The 16059-nt window shown below is 34.1% G+C and overlaps 3 protein-coding genes across 3 annotated transcripts in view; 2 read left to right on the top strand and 1 right to left on the bottom strand.

Moving 5' to 3' along the window:
• Nucleotides 1-4826, bottom strand: part of LOC125874145 (40S ribosomal protein S4) — a 52167-nt gene extending 47341 nt beyond the window's left edge. Inside the window, exon 1 of the mRNA XM_049554983.1 lies at nucleotides 4802-4826. Coding sequence (XP_049410940.1) covers nucleotides 4802-4804 — 3 coding nt within the window. The 5' untranslated portion in view covers nucleotides 4805-4826. The remainder of the gene's footprint in view (nucleotides 1-4801) is intronic.
• Nucleotides 4827-7025: 2199 nt separating this feature from the next.
• On the top strand, nucleotides 7026-12517 carry LOC125874561 (gamma-interferon-responsive lysosomal thiol protein-like). Its single transcript, XM_049555462.1, has 5 exons — nucleotides 7026-7448; nucleotides 8185-8250; nucleotides 8701-8841; nucleotides 11330-11422; nucleotides 11948-12517. Exons 1-5 carry the CDS (start codon nucleotides 7179-7181, stop codon nucleotides 12152-12154), a joined length of 777 nt encoding a protein of 258 aa, XP_049411419.1. The 5' UTR covers nucleotides 7026-7178; the 3' UTR covers nucleotides 12155-12517.
• Nucleotides 12518-13614: 1097 nt separating this feature from the next.
• On the top strand, nucleotides 13615-15842 carry LOC125873151 (gamma-interferon-responsive lysosomal thiol protein-like). Its single transcript, XM_049554033.1, has 5 exons — nucleotides 13615-13884; nucleotides 14171-14236; nucleotides 14348-14488; nucleotides 14810-14890; nucleotides 15507-15842. Exons 1-5 carry the CDS (start codon nucleotides 13627-13629, stop codon nucleotides 15672-15674), a joined length of 714 nt encoding a protein of 237 aa, XP_049409990.1. The 5' UTR covers nucleotides 13615-13626; the 3' UTR covers nucleotides 15675-15842.
• Nucleotides 15843-16059: the final 217 nt, after the last annotated feature.

Here is a 16059-nt window from a genome sequence, read left to right as displayed (position 1 = left end):
GTTGTTACTTAAATTCTATTGTATCGTGTTGTTTAAATCCATCGTTAGGTAACAATGAAAAGGGAAAGGTTGTTTGTTGCATTTAACATTTTAAGTACATAAATATTGAATGAAAAGGAAAAGTGATATATATCCATCAAGCCTCTGTACTCGAGTCTTGTTCATATTCCCACCTAAACAAAGTGAAAAGAAACAATAAACCAAGTGTATTTATACATATTTATCGCATCTCGAAAAACACCGTACTAAAGACTCAAATGGTACAATGGATCTAGCCTAGTGGTGTGGAAGAAGACCCGAGTGATTAAAGGTTCAAATCCTAACCCAATCAAGAACATCAAGTGAATTCTTTCCGTTGGTGAGTGCTGGTGGAAGATAGCAACTACATGGTGAAATAGTCGAATTGCTAAACCAACCAAGACAATATAGTTAATTGGTATGGAAATATGGAACCATAGCTACTACCATAATAGCTTTGTGCAGACTGTTCTAAAACAAGATAGAAAATTGGTACCAGTAATATCCTAAACTCTTAACATCTGTTCAGCACTAAAAGGAAATAAAGTGCAGATGCCAAGTTGACCAGAATCTTGAAATGATATACTCACTGCAACAAATCTTAACTACTACTCAATGGCTTAAAAGAAAATAGGAAATGAGAACTCTTTTTCAAATTTGGAACAAAAAGAAATAAGGTTTGATCCATAAATGAAGTCTAATAATCTTCTCATAAAAAAGATGGACAAGCTAAAACCAAGAATACAAATATCTGAAAGGCTTCTCGCAAATTAAATTATGTATTACTAAACAAAACAAAACATTTAGGGTCCAAACTACAAAACTTAACTTTATCCACGCTGCAAAAGCGTGAAATTGACTTGGAACAATGAATTTAGCGACCGAGACAGTTTAAGCAGGTGTGGCAGATTGAGCAGCCATTCTCTTCCGTGCCTCCTCGATGATGGTCAACTTAATTCCTTTACCTTTGGGTTAGTGAAACCCACGGCTTAGTACCCTTGCCAAGAGTGAACACATTTCCCAAACGTGTAGCAAATTCATGACCCTGAGAATCCTGGATGTGGAGGGTCTCAAAGATACCCTTATGCTTCTCCCTGTTCTTAATAACACCAACACGTCCCCTGTTTCTATCTCCAGTCACCATCATAACATTCCCAACGTCAAACTTGATGAAATCAACAATCTTATTAGATTCCAAGTCCAGCTTTATGGTATCATTGGCCTTGATGAGCGGATCAGGGTAGCGGATTGTTCTTCCGTCATAAGTGTTCAGGTATGGGATCCCTTTCTGACCAAACTGCACAGAGCGAACCTTGCAGAGCTTAAACTGATAATGGGAAGAACAACATTTAAATAAGAGCAATATACCACCAATAAACTTTGCAAGGTGAGGAAATGAATCTAACAGAGAAATTCCTCACAAAAGCAAAAATTAAAATATTAAGCTACCTTGGACTCCTGATCCCTGATAGAGTGAAGACTGAATCGACCCTTGGTGTCATAAAGGAGACGGAAGTTCTCATTAGTCTTCGGAATGGAAACAACATCTGTATATAGAAAGATAAAATTATTTATTGTCAATGAGCAAAACAAGCCAGACAGCCGAAAAAAAATAATGAAAATTGAACCAAAACTTCTATTGACAAACATATCACGTATCCATAGTACTCCAGAAGTTCCAATTTATATGGCTCTACCTACTTTAGAATGTTTCGAAATGTTCAACACGATTCTCTTTCTAAACAACTTTAAGAAATCAAAATCATTAAATTCTTCAAAGAATTAAGAATTAAACTTTAATGTGATGTTTTATAGATCAAATTAACTTTTCAACAAGTACTTTAATACTCTTTTCAAATATACTTATAAGATAATGCAGATGTTTAAACCACGTAAACATCAAATACTGTCAATATAACATGAATAGATGATACGTCCAAACTTACACTCCAAATAAAGAGTGTAAACAGTCGTTGTCAATTTACAGAACTCAACCAGAGTTGAACTTTTTCCCACAGAGAATTTCTTTACAGATAAAGTTTCACTATCGCGTTTACTCAATTGTCATTACTATTTCCTAAACAATTAACAAGGAAAGTAAAATTTGGTTTAATTGAAAAGTATTCTATCAGCAAGCAATTCCAGTCAAAACTTAGTTACACGGTTCACAAAAGATCTCGTTGTAAGTTGATTCAATTAATTTTAAGAAACCAGGTTTTGTGTTCACCATGACATCGATTATAACACTCTCCGTAAATTGAGTGTCAAGTAAATCAATGTTTACAGACTCTTTGCGAATTAAATAAATCTAATGCTTCTCAGCCTAATTAGATAATATTAACTCTAATTCTCTCAAACTTAAGTGTTATCGATATTGGACTTCACTTAATTTGATATGGTGTTAAAGATCCCTTCTCTCAAAATCCAACTTTAACTTTGATTCGTAAACTTAGTTTAGTTTTTTCCCAACTGATGTTTTTCTCTCGAACAAACACCAGATACAAGACTGTCTAAAGCGTGCACTCAATAGACTAAACTGATAATGAAAGTTGTAAACTACAAGTTGTAAACAAAGATTGCCTTTTACTCATTTTACAGAATCGCAACTAGAATATCATTATCGATCCCACACACCCAGTCGTGATGTTTAGCCACTCATGTTCTTATGCAAATAATCAATAATAGATAATGAAAACATGTTAAGAATTACTTACAAAAATAATTGGTAAATCAACAACCACTTGATAATCTCAAGATCGAAATGAACAACGTCCCACCGATGACAATAATCTGAATCCAAAATCTAAAACTAAAGTTTTTCTCTGTTCCTCGTCGTGAAACGTCAGATAATGCATAATAATGCACAAAACAACCTAAAGTAATTCAAAATAGAATGTTTAAAATGAGTTATAATCAAGTTAGGACTGAGTTGTCGGGCCTTGTCACGGCCACTACCACAACCCGTCAAGGGCTTCACGGACCATGAAGCCCTCCGTGGTCTTGCCTTGGAGCTTTCCCAGAGTGGGTCTTCAAACTTGGTCACTAGAAAATGTACCACGAGAGACACCACAGTCCGTAGTGAGGACCACAGCCCGTGAAGTCACCCGTGGTCTTTACTTGGGTTTCAACCTTCTTTTAACTCTTTCTTGCTTTTATACTGGTTCAGCTTCACGGTAGGTACCACGGTTCGTGGTAAGAAGAACGGCCCGTATAACCCTCCGTGATCTTCACTTCGTTATTCTTGCTCTTCATCTTCTCAAGGCCCAGTTCTGCCCCACTTTCACGTGCTCAACCACGGACCGTAACGAAGTTAACGGTTCATGAAGTTGGCCGTGAACTTCACCTGGGCCAATATCAGTTCTGCTTCTTTTTCTGTACAACCCAGATTCTGCCTACACATTTAACAAACCCATCAAATAATCCCAAAATATCACTTAATTCCAGTATTAGTTCATAGTTATTAAGCATCAAATGTGCTACGATTTCGCGGCACATCAATAGATGGTACATTAGAAAATTTAATAAAAACAGAAGAAGTAGATAAAGAGCATTTACCCATGAAACCAACAGGATATGTCTTATCTGTCCTAACTTTCCCATCAACCATAACTTGTTGTTGCATCATACTTGAGATCACCTCTCAATATGTGAGAGCATACTTCAACCTGTTTCGTATGATAATGACCAATGTCAAGCACTCCTTGACTTGTGTGGCCCAGATGATGGCTTAGGAGCCTATAGAGCAAAAGACATAATTTTTTAAGCTAAAGCAACTCCAAATCATCTCGAGTTACTTGGAAAATACTCAAAGATAATGCACTTACAAATGCTCCACCAAGTTTATCAATCATCCAATGCTTTGGGGCATTGAGCCTCTTCAGATGCTTCTTCAAACCTCTAGCCTGTAAATAAATGAAAGCCTAAGTTTTTATATAAAATTTCCTCAATATATCCTCAACATGCATTTTGTTTCCAAAAATGTAAAAGTAACGCTAAGTATGCAACATGATATATAACACAAAACCAATCAACCACTTTATGGTCTAAGGATCAATACACATGCGGAATGGCAAAGTTGTCTCAAAAAAGAAAACCATCCTCCATAAACAAGGTTCACAGAAGTCATGACTCATACTGTAAGGAAAAGTTATAGCATCAGACCTATTGAATGGGCCTATCCAAATACCACTTGAAGTAAATGACCGAAATCATCAGAGAACTATAAATTAAGCCGTATAGATCATGTAAAGGGTATTGGATCAACTTCGAATAAACACTCTATCTTCCGCAAACAAGTCATGAAACTGAGTACAACACCGAGACAATCGAATAGAATGAGACAGTAATGAAACTAAAAAATTTGATGACCCAAAAATTTATTAATTACCATTAGAAGAAAAGTATATAACCAGTACTCAATCCACAACTACAAGTAAAAACACTAAACTTATTTGACCGATCTGGCACCCTATTAGTTTTTAGGTCGCATCTCTACAACAAAACTACAATAAAAATTTCACTATCAAACAAGTAGATTTTGGCATCAATGACATGAAACTGATTGATCACAGAAAAAATTTTGAACAAATCCAATGTTTCCTTCACAAAGTTTTTATTTTTCCACCGACCCAGTAATTAAAATATGTTTCTACATGATATAATCCATGAAAAAAATTGTACCAACAAAACTCAGCAAAGTGTATAAGATTGATAAATAGATGCATCGTAGTACATACAAAAAAAAAACTTAATCAGTGAAGAAATGAAGGTTAGAAGAACGAACCATTTTGTTGGTCTAACAATTTCTCTATATTTTTTTACTGCTACGTTGAAGAAGACGAGAGAAATACTTCAACCCTAGTTTTTTTGTTATAACCTTGCAAGCCTATGGCATATGGATAAGTTGGGCTGGGCTTTTAATGGATTACTAATTTGGGCCTCCAACTACTTTTCATAAGAAAAAGAGATTAGAACAATAAAATTGTATAAAATAGCAAATTATTAATTCAAATTGAATGGTATAACCATAGTTTGATTTAATGTAACCCATAGCAAACAATTGTCATTTGCCTCTCTCCCTGAATTTCTCGCTCGCCACTCTCCTGATCTCACTCGACATTCTCTCCCTCGCCTCTCTCACTATACAAACACAAATGTATAAAATGCGTCTGTGTTTGTATAACGCGAGAAAAAATTGTATATACAAATACATATATTTTTGTCCTATACACTTATAATTATACAAATACAGATCTTCCCTTGCCTAGTTTTCTTTTGTCTTTCTCTCTTTCTCGCTTTATACAAACACAAATATACAATTGATTCGTATATGTTTGCCAAAATATACATATTAATAGCCATATTCATATATGTATACCGAAATATACATATTAATAGTCATTCATACATGTATACTGAAATATACATATTAATAGTCATTTGTATATGCATACTGAAATATACATATTAATAGCCATATTCGTATATGTATATCGAAATATACATATTAATAGTCATAACAAACATGAAGTTTGCTATGGAGCGCAATTATACAAACTATATCTACAGCATACAAATATAATTTTTATGTTTGCTAAACCTAAAATTTACTCTACAATATATTACCAACTAATAAGATGTCAAATTAGCATTCATTAGTCATGTTTTAAGAAATTATGTATGTGCAATAACGTATTTTGTAGATATACTTCTAATAAATTAATATCGGTCTGTCGTACTTCACGAGTCTCTTGTTTGGCGAAGTAGTTATTGTTTCAGCTAAACATGTGCAATTTGTGTTAAATATATACGGTCGAATTAAGTTTTGATTTTTTTTTACTCTGCGAAAGGTATCTTAATTACATATCGTGTTATTCGAGTTTATTTTAGAGGTAAAATATTATATCTTTCATCAATTTTGGTTCTCTCTATTGTTCATTCAACCTCTATTAAGATTGTCATTGATATTTCGAGGAATTGTCCACAAGTTTGTTTTGAAATAAGTAGTTATTCTTCTTTTTCAGTATGACAGATGACGTTATTCATTCAATATTTGATTTAACATGTAAACTTATCAGATAAATATTTGTGAATTTAAATGTCATAAACAATACGAATAACTTGTGTATCAATATAGTATGTGACATCTTGAACACAATGAAATAATTATAAAATTTTGGACATAGCTAAAATTAGTGTATGAAATTAGATATGAATTGTCTGTCAAATTTGAATAGGTGTTGTGATGTAAAAGTTGTATACAACACGTATTATTGTGAACTAAGATGTCTGAAATATATGAATTAATTATGTATAACATATGTATAAAAACTAGTATGTTAAAAGTTGAACGTTTACATATTTCAAATACACATGAATTACTATATTTTGTTGGAGTCCACTTTGCAATGAAAAAGTGGCTCCTGATTCAGAGACTTTTACGTTAGGTTATAAATTTTCTACCATATACCAAAAAAAATCTTTGCTTCAAGTGTTGAGTCGCAAGTATTCCATCAAATCAAGAATAATCGTAAATAGAAGAATCAATGGATTACATATCTTTTTTTTAAGATTTTATAAAGATTGTAAGCTTCGCATAAATTCAAATACAAATACTATTTTTGGCTTGCTATTTTCCTTTCTTGTTTGCTGTATTTCAGGATTGAAACTTTAGACGCAAACAATGTGATCATGTCATTATCTTAATATTTTCTTCTCATTTTTTTTTATATCGTTTTATCTTTATTTATTATTTAATAGTTATATATATTTCATTTTTTTTACTATACCTTTTCATAGCAGTTTTATTTCATAGCCTATTTTTCTTACAGATTTATCATCCAAATTATGAATGTGTGATTATATAACGATAAAGAATGACACAATTATCAAAACATTATATTCATTAAAACAATACAATAAGTCGATAACTCTAAAATAATATATATTATAAAACAATACGTAACGGATGATACTTCCCTTCTTCAAAACAGTTCCTCATCATTCACCACGCTCCTTGTGTCTCCTCTCTTCTCATTCCACGTGTTTCTCATTCTGCCGTGAAATTTCAAGAACCAAGAATTTTTTTTTTACTTAATCCCCAAATTCAATCTTGTAGAAACCTCAAACCCCATAAAATACAAGTTTTTTTTCCAAATTCTATGTTGTCAAAAATGGAATTTTCTTTCCAAAAAAATGTAGTCTCATATTTCCTAGTTTGCTTGCTATGTTTTACCCAATTTTCTTCAATTTCTTGTGAGAAAAAAGTTTCCTTGACTTTGTATTATGAAAGTCTCTGTCCTTACTGTTCCAATTTCATCGTTAATTACTTACCTAAGATTTTCAAGAATGGGATGATTGATATTGTTGATCTTAAGCTTGTTCCATGGGGCAATACTAAACTTCAACCAGACAATACCTTCAAATGTCAGGTAATCCAAGATTCCCCTTTTTAGTGGGGGTTCATGTGTAGTTTGATTTTGAAGCTTATGGATTTGGGATTATAGTTCTTTAATATGTACATATTCATCAAATTGCTAGATTACTCTAGCTCCGCCACTCAATTGGTGGCGGATCCGAAATTTAGCTAGCGTTTGACCATAGATTTTAGAAAAATTACATTTAAATATGTGTTTGACAGTTTCCAAAAATGGGCTTAGATGAGGTTTTGGATTTCTGGGACTTCCTCTCATGAAAGTTCAAATTTTTTCAAAGTAAAATGCATGTCCAAACACAATTTCAAGTTAAAATTTGATAACTTTTCATATTCCAGAATACTACTAGTTCAGTTGAACCAAGTAAACTATGACACCTCTGAGTTTAGAGTGTGATATTTATACATTTTGTAATATTTTTGTGTATGTATAATGGCTGATCAAATAAAGAGTGAGTGGAGTTGAACCCATTGAGAAGGACTAGATCTGTATCCGGGGTATAGTTTGGCTAGTTAAGTTTTATTTTGTGGTTCTTACACATATATATTCCGGAAGTAGCCTCTCTAACTCCCAAGGTAGGGGTAAAGTCTGCGTACACACTATCCTCTCCGGATCCCACTTGTGGGATTACATTGGGTGTGTTGTTGTTGTTGTTACATAAGTATATATTTATATGATGCTTAGTATCAGGGAAAACTAGAGATTTATGAAATTCTCTTTGTAATGGTTGCAGCATGGAAAAGCTGAATGCTTTCTGGATATTGTAGAGGCGTGTGCAATTGATGCCTGGCCAGATTTGGTAAGCTTCTAATTAAAGTTGTTGGGCATGGTTTCGATAAGTTGTGGTTTGCTCATTGAAAAGCTTAAAAACATCACAGCTCATTTCATCTAGAGCACGTTCAGTTTGATGTATAGGAAGGAATAATCCATGCGTTACTAATATTTGTATTACTAATCCTTGCATAACTTGTGTTGAAACCTATGTTGCTTGAACTCACCAAAAATGTCATCTTACTGGTGTCGGATTCTCTAAAAATGCACTACTTTTGGAGTATCCTACACACAACTGTCAAAAACTTTTTGGAGAGTCTAAAGCTATGTAGCTTGAAACAAACAACTCTTTAAAAGATAATGTGTAGCACCACGTTAGTGAGTTACTTGATAAATGATAGGTAGCATGTTACTTTTATATCTCTCTAAGGAGGCTATTCTAAATTCTGGTTGCATTTTTATTGGATTTTTTATGCAGAATGAACACTTTCCTTTCATTTACTGTGTGGAAAGTCTGGTCTACCACAAGAATTATACCCAATGGGAAACATGTTTTGAAAAACTGAATTTGAAGAAAAAGCTTGTTACTGATTGTGTCCTCGGTGGGCGAGGGAAAGAGGTTAGTTCTCTTGATTGATTTACAGCTAATCATAAATCATGTCCTTTCTATTTCTCTCTCCGGTTTTTGTTTTTTGGGTGTTATTGAGCATTTCATGGTAAGTTGGTATTATTTCTGAATTACTTTGCTGTAAAGATGTATTTGAATTTATAATTTCACATCATAATGAGCAAAAAAAAGAACTTTTGTTTTCCATTGTTGTTCTATATCCTTGATCAATAGATGTTGAGCATATGAATATGAAGAGGAATTCTTTCAAGTCGGCTATTGTCAGCTCACAGATATACATTCTTGAGCATACTAGCTTGTGTTATTCATCTATGTATATAGAAGTAGTTGAATTTGAATGTATTCTTCACGAAATTAAGTTTAAGTAGACAGTCATAAAAATTAAAAAGAAAGCAAAGTATTCTCTGTTATATCTTGCTTCGTTATCGTAATAGTTATAGTTCCACCTGTTTGGATATACCTCCTCTTTCTCCCTCTTGGATATACCCTTCAATGTGTTGGTAAATAGCACATAAAAATACTATTCAGGGTATATTACAAGAATAAAAACGGACGTGACAGCGAGAATAAAAAAGAGAAACAACAAAACCAAGATTCAAATGTGGAAAATCATTCTCAATAAAGAATAAATCACAGCTCGAAAGGATCGATTCTTTCAAAACACAAGCAGTCCCTTGAGATATTTCTCCGGTACATGGAATATCCAGTTGAGAGATCCCAGTGTTCTGTTCTGGGATTTTCAAGAAACCTGTTGACAGCACCGCTTGCATGAGCAATGTCATGTGTTGCAAACTGTTGCGTAATTAAACTCCCGATGGTAAAGGAATAGGGAACTTCTCCCATGCTATCTTTCTCTTCCTTTGTTTTAAGACGCATCTTCTTGCTCAACTTTGTACGGCTAGCAAGTGGTGTGCAGATTGACTTAGCATTCTTCATGTTAAAGCAGTCAAGTACACATTCGATGTACTTCGCTTGTGACAACCACACCTTTCTACAAATGACTTGGACAAGTCTCCCGTCAACTTGATCAACTTCTTGTCTTGTCATATAATAATCATGTCATCCATGTACAACAAAATGATAAAAAGTTATAAAAAATTTACAAATGATACTATTTTCTTGTAAAGATTCCATCTCTTTTTGCATGACTTTCATCCAATACCTTCTTAAGACTGTTTGGTTCCTCTCATCACTAATGAGGATATACTTGAGGAAGCATACTTGGATGATTAATGATTTTACCCTTTGCCTTTTTTGATTTCCTTTGTGGTTGCTCTACTTCTTGAGTAGGATCATCAAGTGGCGCCGCTTCCTCAACATCTTCATCAGGGTGCTCTTTCTCAGCAACCTTCTCTACTCTTTCTATAGTGCTTTCTCCGCCTACAAGATGGTTAGAAGTAGAATTAATGTAACAAGATTATGGGCTGTTTTTTTTTCCTGGCAACACTGACTGTTTATTAGCAATTCCACATTATTCTCTTGGAACCTATATTTCTGCTTCTTGAAATTTCTTTTCGGGATCCCACAATATGTAACCGATGAATATGCAGGGATTTTCCAACTTCATTTGTTGCTCCTACAGTTCATGTTCTGAAGCTCTCACATGAACACCTTTAACTTGGGAGTAGGACACCTCCTCATTCGTCTAAACTTTCTCCGGGATATCTTAACCAAGTGAAATTAATAGACTTCTGTTGATCAAGTAATAGGTTTTCTGAAGTCTGAACTGCTTCATCTGAAAATGACTTGGCACTTGAGCCATTCTGAGCATGCTTCTCACCTTCTCAACCATGAGGCAATTCATCCTTTTAGTTACACCATCGTGTTGTGGTGGGGTTTCGGGAACTGTCTTTTCATGTATGATCCAATGACTTGAACAATACTCATCAAATTCCATTGAAATGTAGTCACCTCTGTTGTCAAGTCTGAGACGCGTTAGTGTTCAAGTTTGTCTCCCTTTCCACTAGAACAAGGAACTTCTGAAAATCTTGAAACACCTAGTTTTTGGTTCTCAAGAAATAAACCCACAGGTTTTGGCAAACAAGTGGCGGCTTGGCTAACGAAATTGTAATTTTAACCTTATTCTCATGATTTATGAGAGTAGCATATAGAGGAGAAGTGAGTCAAATTAATTAAGAAATTCAAAACAAAATTGCTAACATAGTGGTAAAAGTACTTCAGAAATTTGTAGTGGTGCAGGTGAACAAATGATGTCTTCCTCGTTTCTTGCTATGATGAGACCGGAGAGGATTTAAGTTACTCACATGCGCTGTTTGAGATTGATGAAATTGTGTAGAATAACTCAGCAAGCTAGTCCTAGCATCCATTTGTTTGCTTGAATTCCAACAACAGAAAATCATTATTATCGAGCTTATCGGAAGCAAATTTGATTTATTAAGAGCTTTGATGGTACAATGTTTTGTTTCTTATTGTAACATCTTATGTTCTGTGAATTAATGTTACTTGATCTTATGTGCAGCTCGAACTAGAGTATGCGGCTGAGACGAATGCCCTTCAACCTCCACATAAATATGTACCGTGGGTTGTTGTTGATGGTCAACCACTTTATGATGTTAGTTCTTCTTACTCTACATTTCAGAACTTGCACTGTTTATTATCTAGTGTTATAGTCCGTTTTTCACTGTTTGTCGAAATATATTTTCGAGTTCTTTTCCTGCATGCACGCCGAGAATAAACTCCTTCTCCCCCCCCCCCCCCCCCCCCCCCCCCCCCCCCCCCCCCCCCACACACACACCCAACATTTCCCCTGTAAACTATTTCACAATAATATGAAAGTTGCCAGCATTACACTTTAAGGAGCGGACTTCAATCTTCTGTGCTGATATAGAGCTTTTTACCTTTGAAATTGCCTTGGCTCTCAACAGTTTCTCGAAGTCTTTTCTATATCTATCTGCTATCGAAGTTTTTGTTTTGTACAATTTTTACAACAACATACCTAGTGTAATCACACAAGTGGGGTCTTGGGAGGGTGGTGTGTACGCCGCCTTACCCTCTTACCTTGTGAACGTAGAGAGATTGTTTTATGGTTTGCTGTATGAAAATTCTGTACTCTTGACAATACATTTCATTGTTGCAGGACTACCTGGACTTCATTAGCTTCATCTGCAAAGCGTACAAAGGAACTGCCCCGGTCCCTAGTTGCAGCTCATCCATCAATGTCATTAAAATTGGAAGGAAATTTAATCCTTTCTGTTTAAAGCAGACAGCCATGTCAAAGTTATCAACTGTAAGTTCGGCTATCACATCATGGTTGAACCGCGCTAAGCTCACTGCATCTGCATGATACTATAGAGCTCGTTGGTGCAGACACACGTTTTTCGTTTTATGAAATGATGGGATACTGTAGTTGGTTTATGCACTTGTTATGATGGATGATAATGAAGAAGGTGGTCAGTGCTCTCTAATCAGCTGTTGATGGGAAATGTTGTAATATGAGAATTCAGAAACAACCTCTCTACCTTCGTGAGGTAGTAGTAAGGTCTGTCTGCGTATGTACATTCTATCCACCTCAGTTGTGAGATTTCACTGGATATGTAGTTGTTGGTTGAATTGTGTACATTCTATCCTCCTCAGTTGTGAGATTTCACTGGATATGTAGTTGTTGGTTGAATTGTGATGTGGATATAGAAAGTGTGGGTTTTTATAAGTTGTCTACATCTAAGCAGCCATGACATTGATTCAGAATGAATATGATCTTATTTTATGTTTTGATCTTTTTAAGCACCATTGCGCACAGTTCAGGGTGAAAATAATGGATCCAGTAGGGTTTTAAATTGGACTATGGATTATTAGCTTGTTTTGGCCAACCTTCTAATATTAGCTTATTTAAAAAAATATCCTTTTGTTCTTAATTACTTGTCCATTTTAACTTTTTTAGTTGTCTCTAATTTCTTGTCCATTTGACAAATCAAGAAAAAATATTTTTTTTATCTATTATATCCTTAATTAATTACTTTGAAAAAAGTAGAACTTCTTGAAAATCTTAAGTTTTTAATTCATACGTTTCATAATTAATAGGGTAAATGGTAAATTCACTATGTCAATCATTGTTTTCTTAACATGTGTGTCAGTTTAAAAGTGGACAAATAATTATGGATAGATGGAGTACTTTTGATGAGAAGTGGTTTATGTTTGATCAATAAATTTTAAAAACAATTTTGAGAAACAATTTAATGTTTGGTCAAGTTTTTAAAAAATGTTTTTCAAAAAATGTTTTTTGAGGAAAGATAATCTTTTTTATTGCTTCTGATAAACAGTTTATTTTATTTTTTGAAATCACTTACTTTCTCTCAAAAATTTGATCCAACACCCTCATTTAAAAAAAAAAAACAAACTCTTTTTTGACGTAAATAAGAACTTTAACTTTTTTTTTTTAGAAAGTGGCACTTGACTACGGGTGATATCGATGAGATCTGGAGTACTTTTAAATAAAATATAATTCACGTGGAATTTTTTTTATTCATATACAAGACAGCTAATAAAATTACATTATTTTATTCCAATAGAAAAAGTATATAAAAAATATAATCGAAATTTGAATAGTCATGTGAAATCGTTTCCTATGGCCTTTTTTAAGTGATACCGGTATTTATTTTAATTAAAAAGTGAAAAAAAATGAAAAATTTATTATATAAAATAATAGTACAGACTGTTTTCACTGATCAAAGTGAAGAGGCAATTTTAAGATTGATTTCAGCACAAACTCTATAAAAGTCAAAAACACAAAAAAAATATCCCATATTCCATCATCTCAAAATGGGATTTTTTCTCCAAAAAAAATTATCATCATTTTTCCTATTTTCCTTGCTATGTTTCATCCAATTTTCTTCCATTTCTTGTGAGAAAAAAGTTTCATTAGCTTTGTATTATGAAAGCCTCTGTCCTGGTTGTTCTAATTTTATTGTTAATTATTTACCTAAGATTTTCAAGAATGGGATGATTGATTTTGTTGATCTTAAACTTGTTCCATGGGGAAATACTAAAATTCAACCCAATAACACCTTCAAATGCCAGGTAATCCAACAATCTCTTTTTTTCTTTAACATATCATGTGTTAGTGTTGAGTTTTAAATTAGTTTTTGTATATAAAAATCACTATTTCCGGCTATTCGAGAGATATTTTGATTGAATCATTGAGAAAATAGTAGTGTTTTCACATGGAATAATTAAGATAGCTGTTGATGGTGGGAGGTGTGAGGTATCCCGTGAAATTAGGTAAGCTGGCTTGAAACCAAGGTTATAAAAAAAGAAGAAGAAGAAGAAGGGACTTATGATGTTCTCTTTGTTGTAATGGTTGCAGCATGGTCCAGCTGAATGTTTTCTGGACACTGTAGAGGCTTGTGCTCTTGATGTCTGGCCAGATTTGGTAAGTTACGGAGCAATTTACTTGCACATATATAGTTCAGTTATCGAAAATTGATGATTCTGCGACTATTCTAAAATCTGGTTACATTTTTATTGGATATATTTGATGCAGAATGAACACTTTCCTTTTATTCACTGTGTGGAAAGTTGGATCTACCATAAGAATTATACCCAATGGGAAACATGTTTCCATAAACTGAATTTGAAGAAAAAACTCGTTACTGATTGTGTTGGCGGTGACCGAGGTAAAGAGGTTAGTTCTCTTCATTGATTTACATCTAATCCCGTTCACTCGTCTGTTTCTATTTTTTCCTTGAGCCAAGGGTCTATCAGAAACAACCTTTGAAGTAAAGGTAAGGTCTACGTACGTACTCTTTACCCCCATCTACTTTGTGGGATGATACTAGGTATGTTGATTTCACATCGTAGTGTTTCCACATTTATTGCTGTAAAGAACAAAAAAAATTCATAGATGTGGAGCGAACTTGATATGTTAAGAACTTCGATTGAATTTTTTCAGCAATAGTATATCTTATGCTGTGTGAATTAAACGTCACTTAAATCTTATGTGCAGCTTGAACTACGTCACGCAGCTGAGACACCTCCGCATAAATTTGTGCCATGGGTTGTTGTTGATGGACAACCGCTTTACACTGTTAGTTTCTAATTCTATATTCTTGCATTTTGCAATATTATATACGTACCTGCTAGAGTCCCTATCGGAAACTACTTCTCTAACTCTCAAAGTAGAGATAACGTCTACGTACACTCTACCCTCCCAGACTCCTCTTGTGGAATCACACACACTGGATTTGTCTTTGATATTGCCTTTTGCTTTCAACAATTCTTCATAAGTCTTTTCTACATCTATCTGCTTCCAGAAGTGTTGTTTTGTACGATTTGTGACTAATGTAAATGACCTCTATGTGGGGGGAGGGGAATCGGAAGTTTTGTAGATGATGGTTGTGATCAAGAAGTACATAGAACTCAGAAAATCATTGATTATGGTGTAGTATGAAAATTCTCCTCTGAGCACGACTTGGTCTGCTAATCGCGTTAAACCATCCAAACGCTATGTTGCTCTATGGTCAATCTTCAAAAATGTCACCAGATGTCTGTCGGATCCTTCAAAAGTAGCATTGTTACGTTGGAGGTTCTGACACAGATGCGACTAGCATTGAGTGTTTGAACAACTTAGTCTAAAGGAGTACCGTTAGCCCTCAAAAGTACTTTCCTTCTAACGCGATGACAATGTATTTTCATCATTGCAGGACTACAGGGAATTCATAAGCTACATTTGCAAAGCTTACAAAGGAACCACGCCAATCCCCGGTTGCAGCTCGTCTGATTCTTTAAGTTTCACTTCCAAGTTATCAACTATAAGTTCAACAATTACATCATTTGTTGAACAGAGAGTTAAGCTTGCTGCATCTACATAATCCACAGACTGCTCTCTATCGCGCGCGTAAACTATATAATAGAGCTCCTTGATGCTGGTTATGTTTTATGAAATGATGAATTGGTGACTGCATTTGTAAAATATTTATCATAGTTTGAATGATAATGAAGGTGTTCAGTTCTCTAATAAGTTGTTTATAGAAATTGTTATACAATTTATAACACCTTATCACTTATCAGCATGATCTCGAGCAAATACTCTAAAAGACATTGATCGTACGGACATTCTTTTGCATAAATTATGACAAATTGAATTTGGCTGTGGTCTGTGGATATATCGGCAAAAGTCATTTTTTTTAATTGAACACTATACAATTTCGAAGAAAAAAAAGGAGCTTTGCCGTTGAGAAAAAAAAAAGGTAATTA

This window comes from Solanum stenotomum, chromosome 8, assembly GCF_019186545.1.
Source record: "Solanum stenotomum isolate F172 chromosome 8, ASM1918654v1, whole genome shotgun sequence".
Classification (NCBI taxonomy): Eukaryota; Viridiplantae; Streptophyta; class Magnoliopsida; order Solanales; family Solanaceae; genus Solanum; species Solanum stenotomum.
The sequence above is the reverse complement of the archived record's forward strand: the minus strand, read 5'-3'. Positions and strand labels throughout refer to the sequence as shown.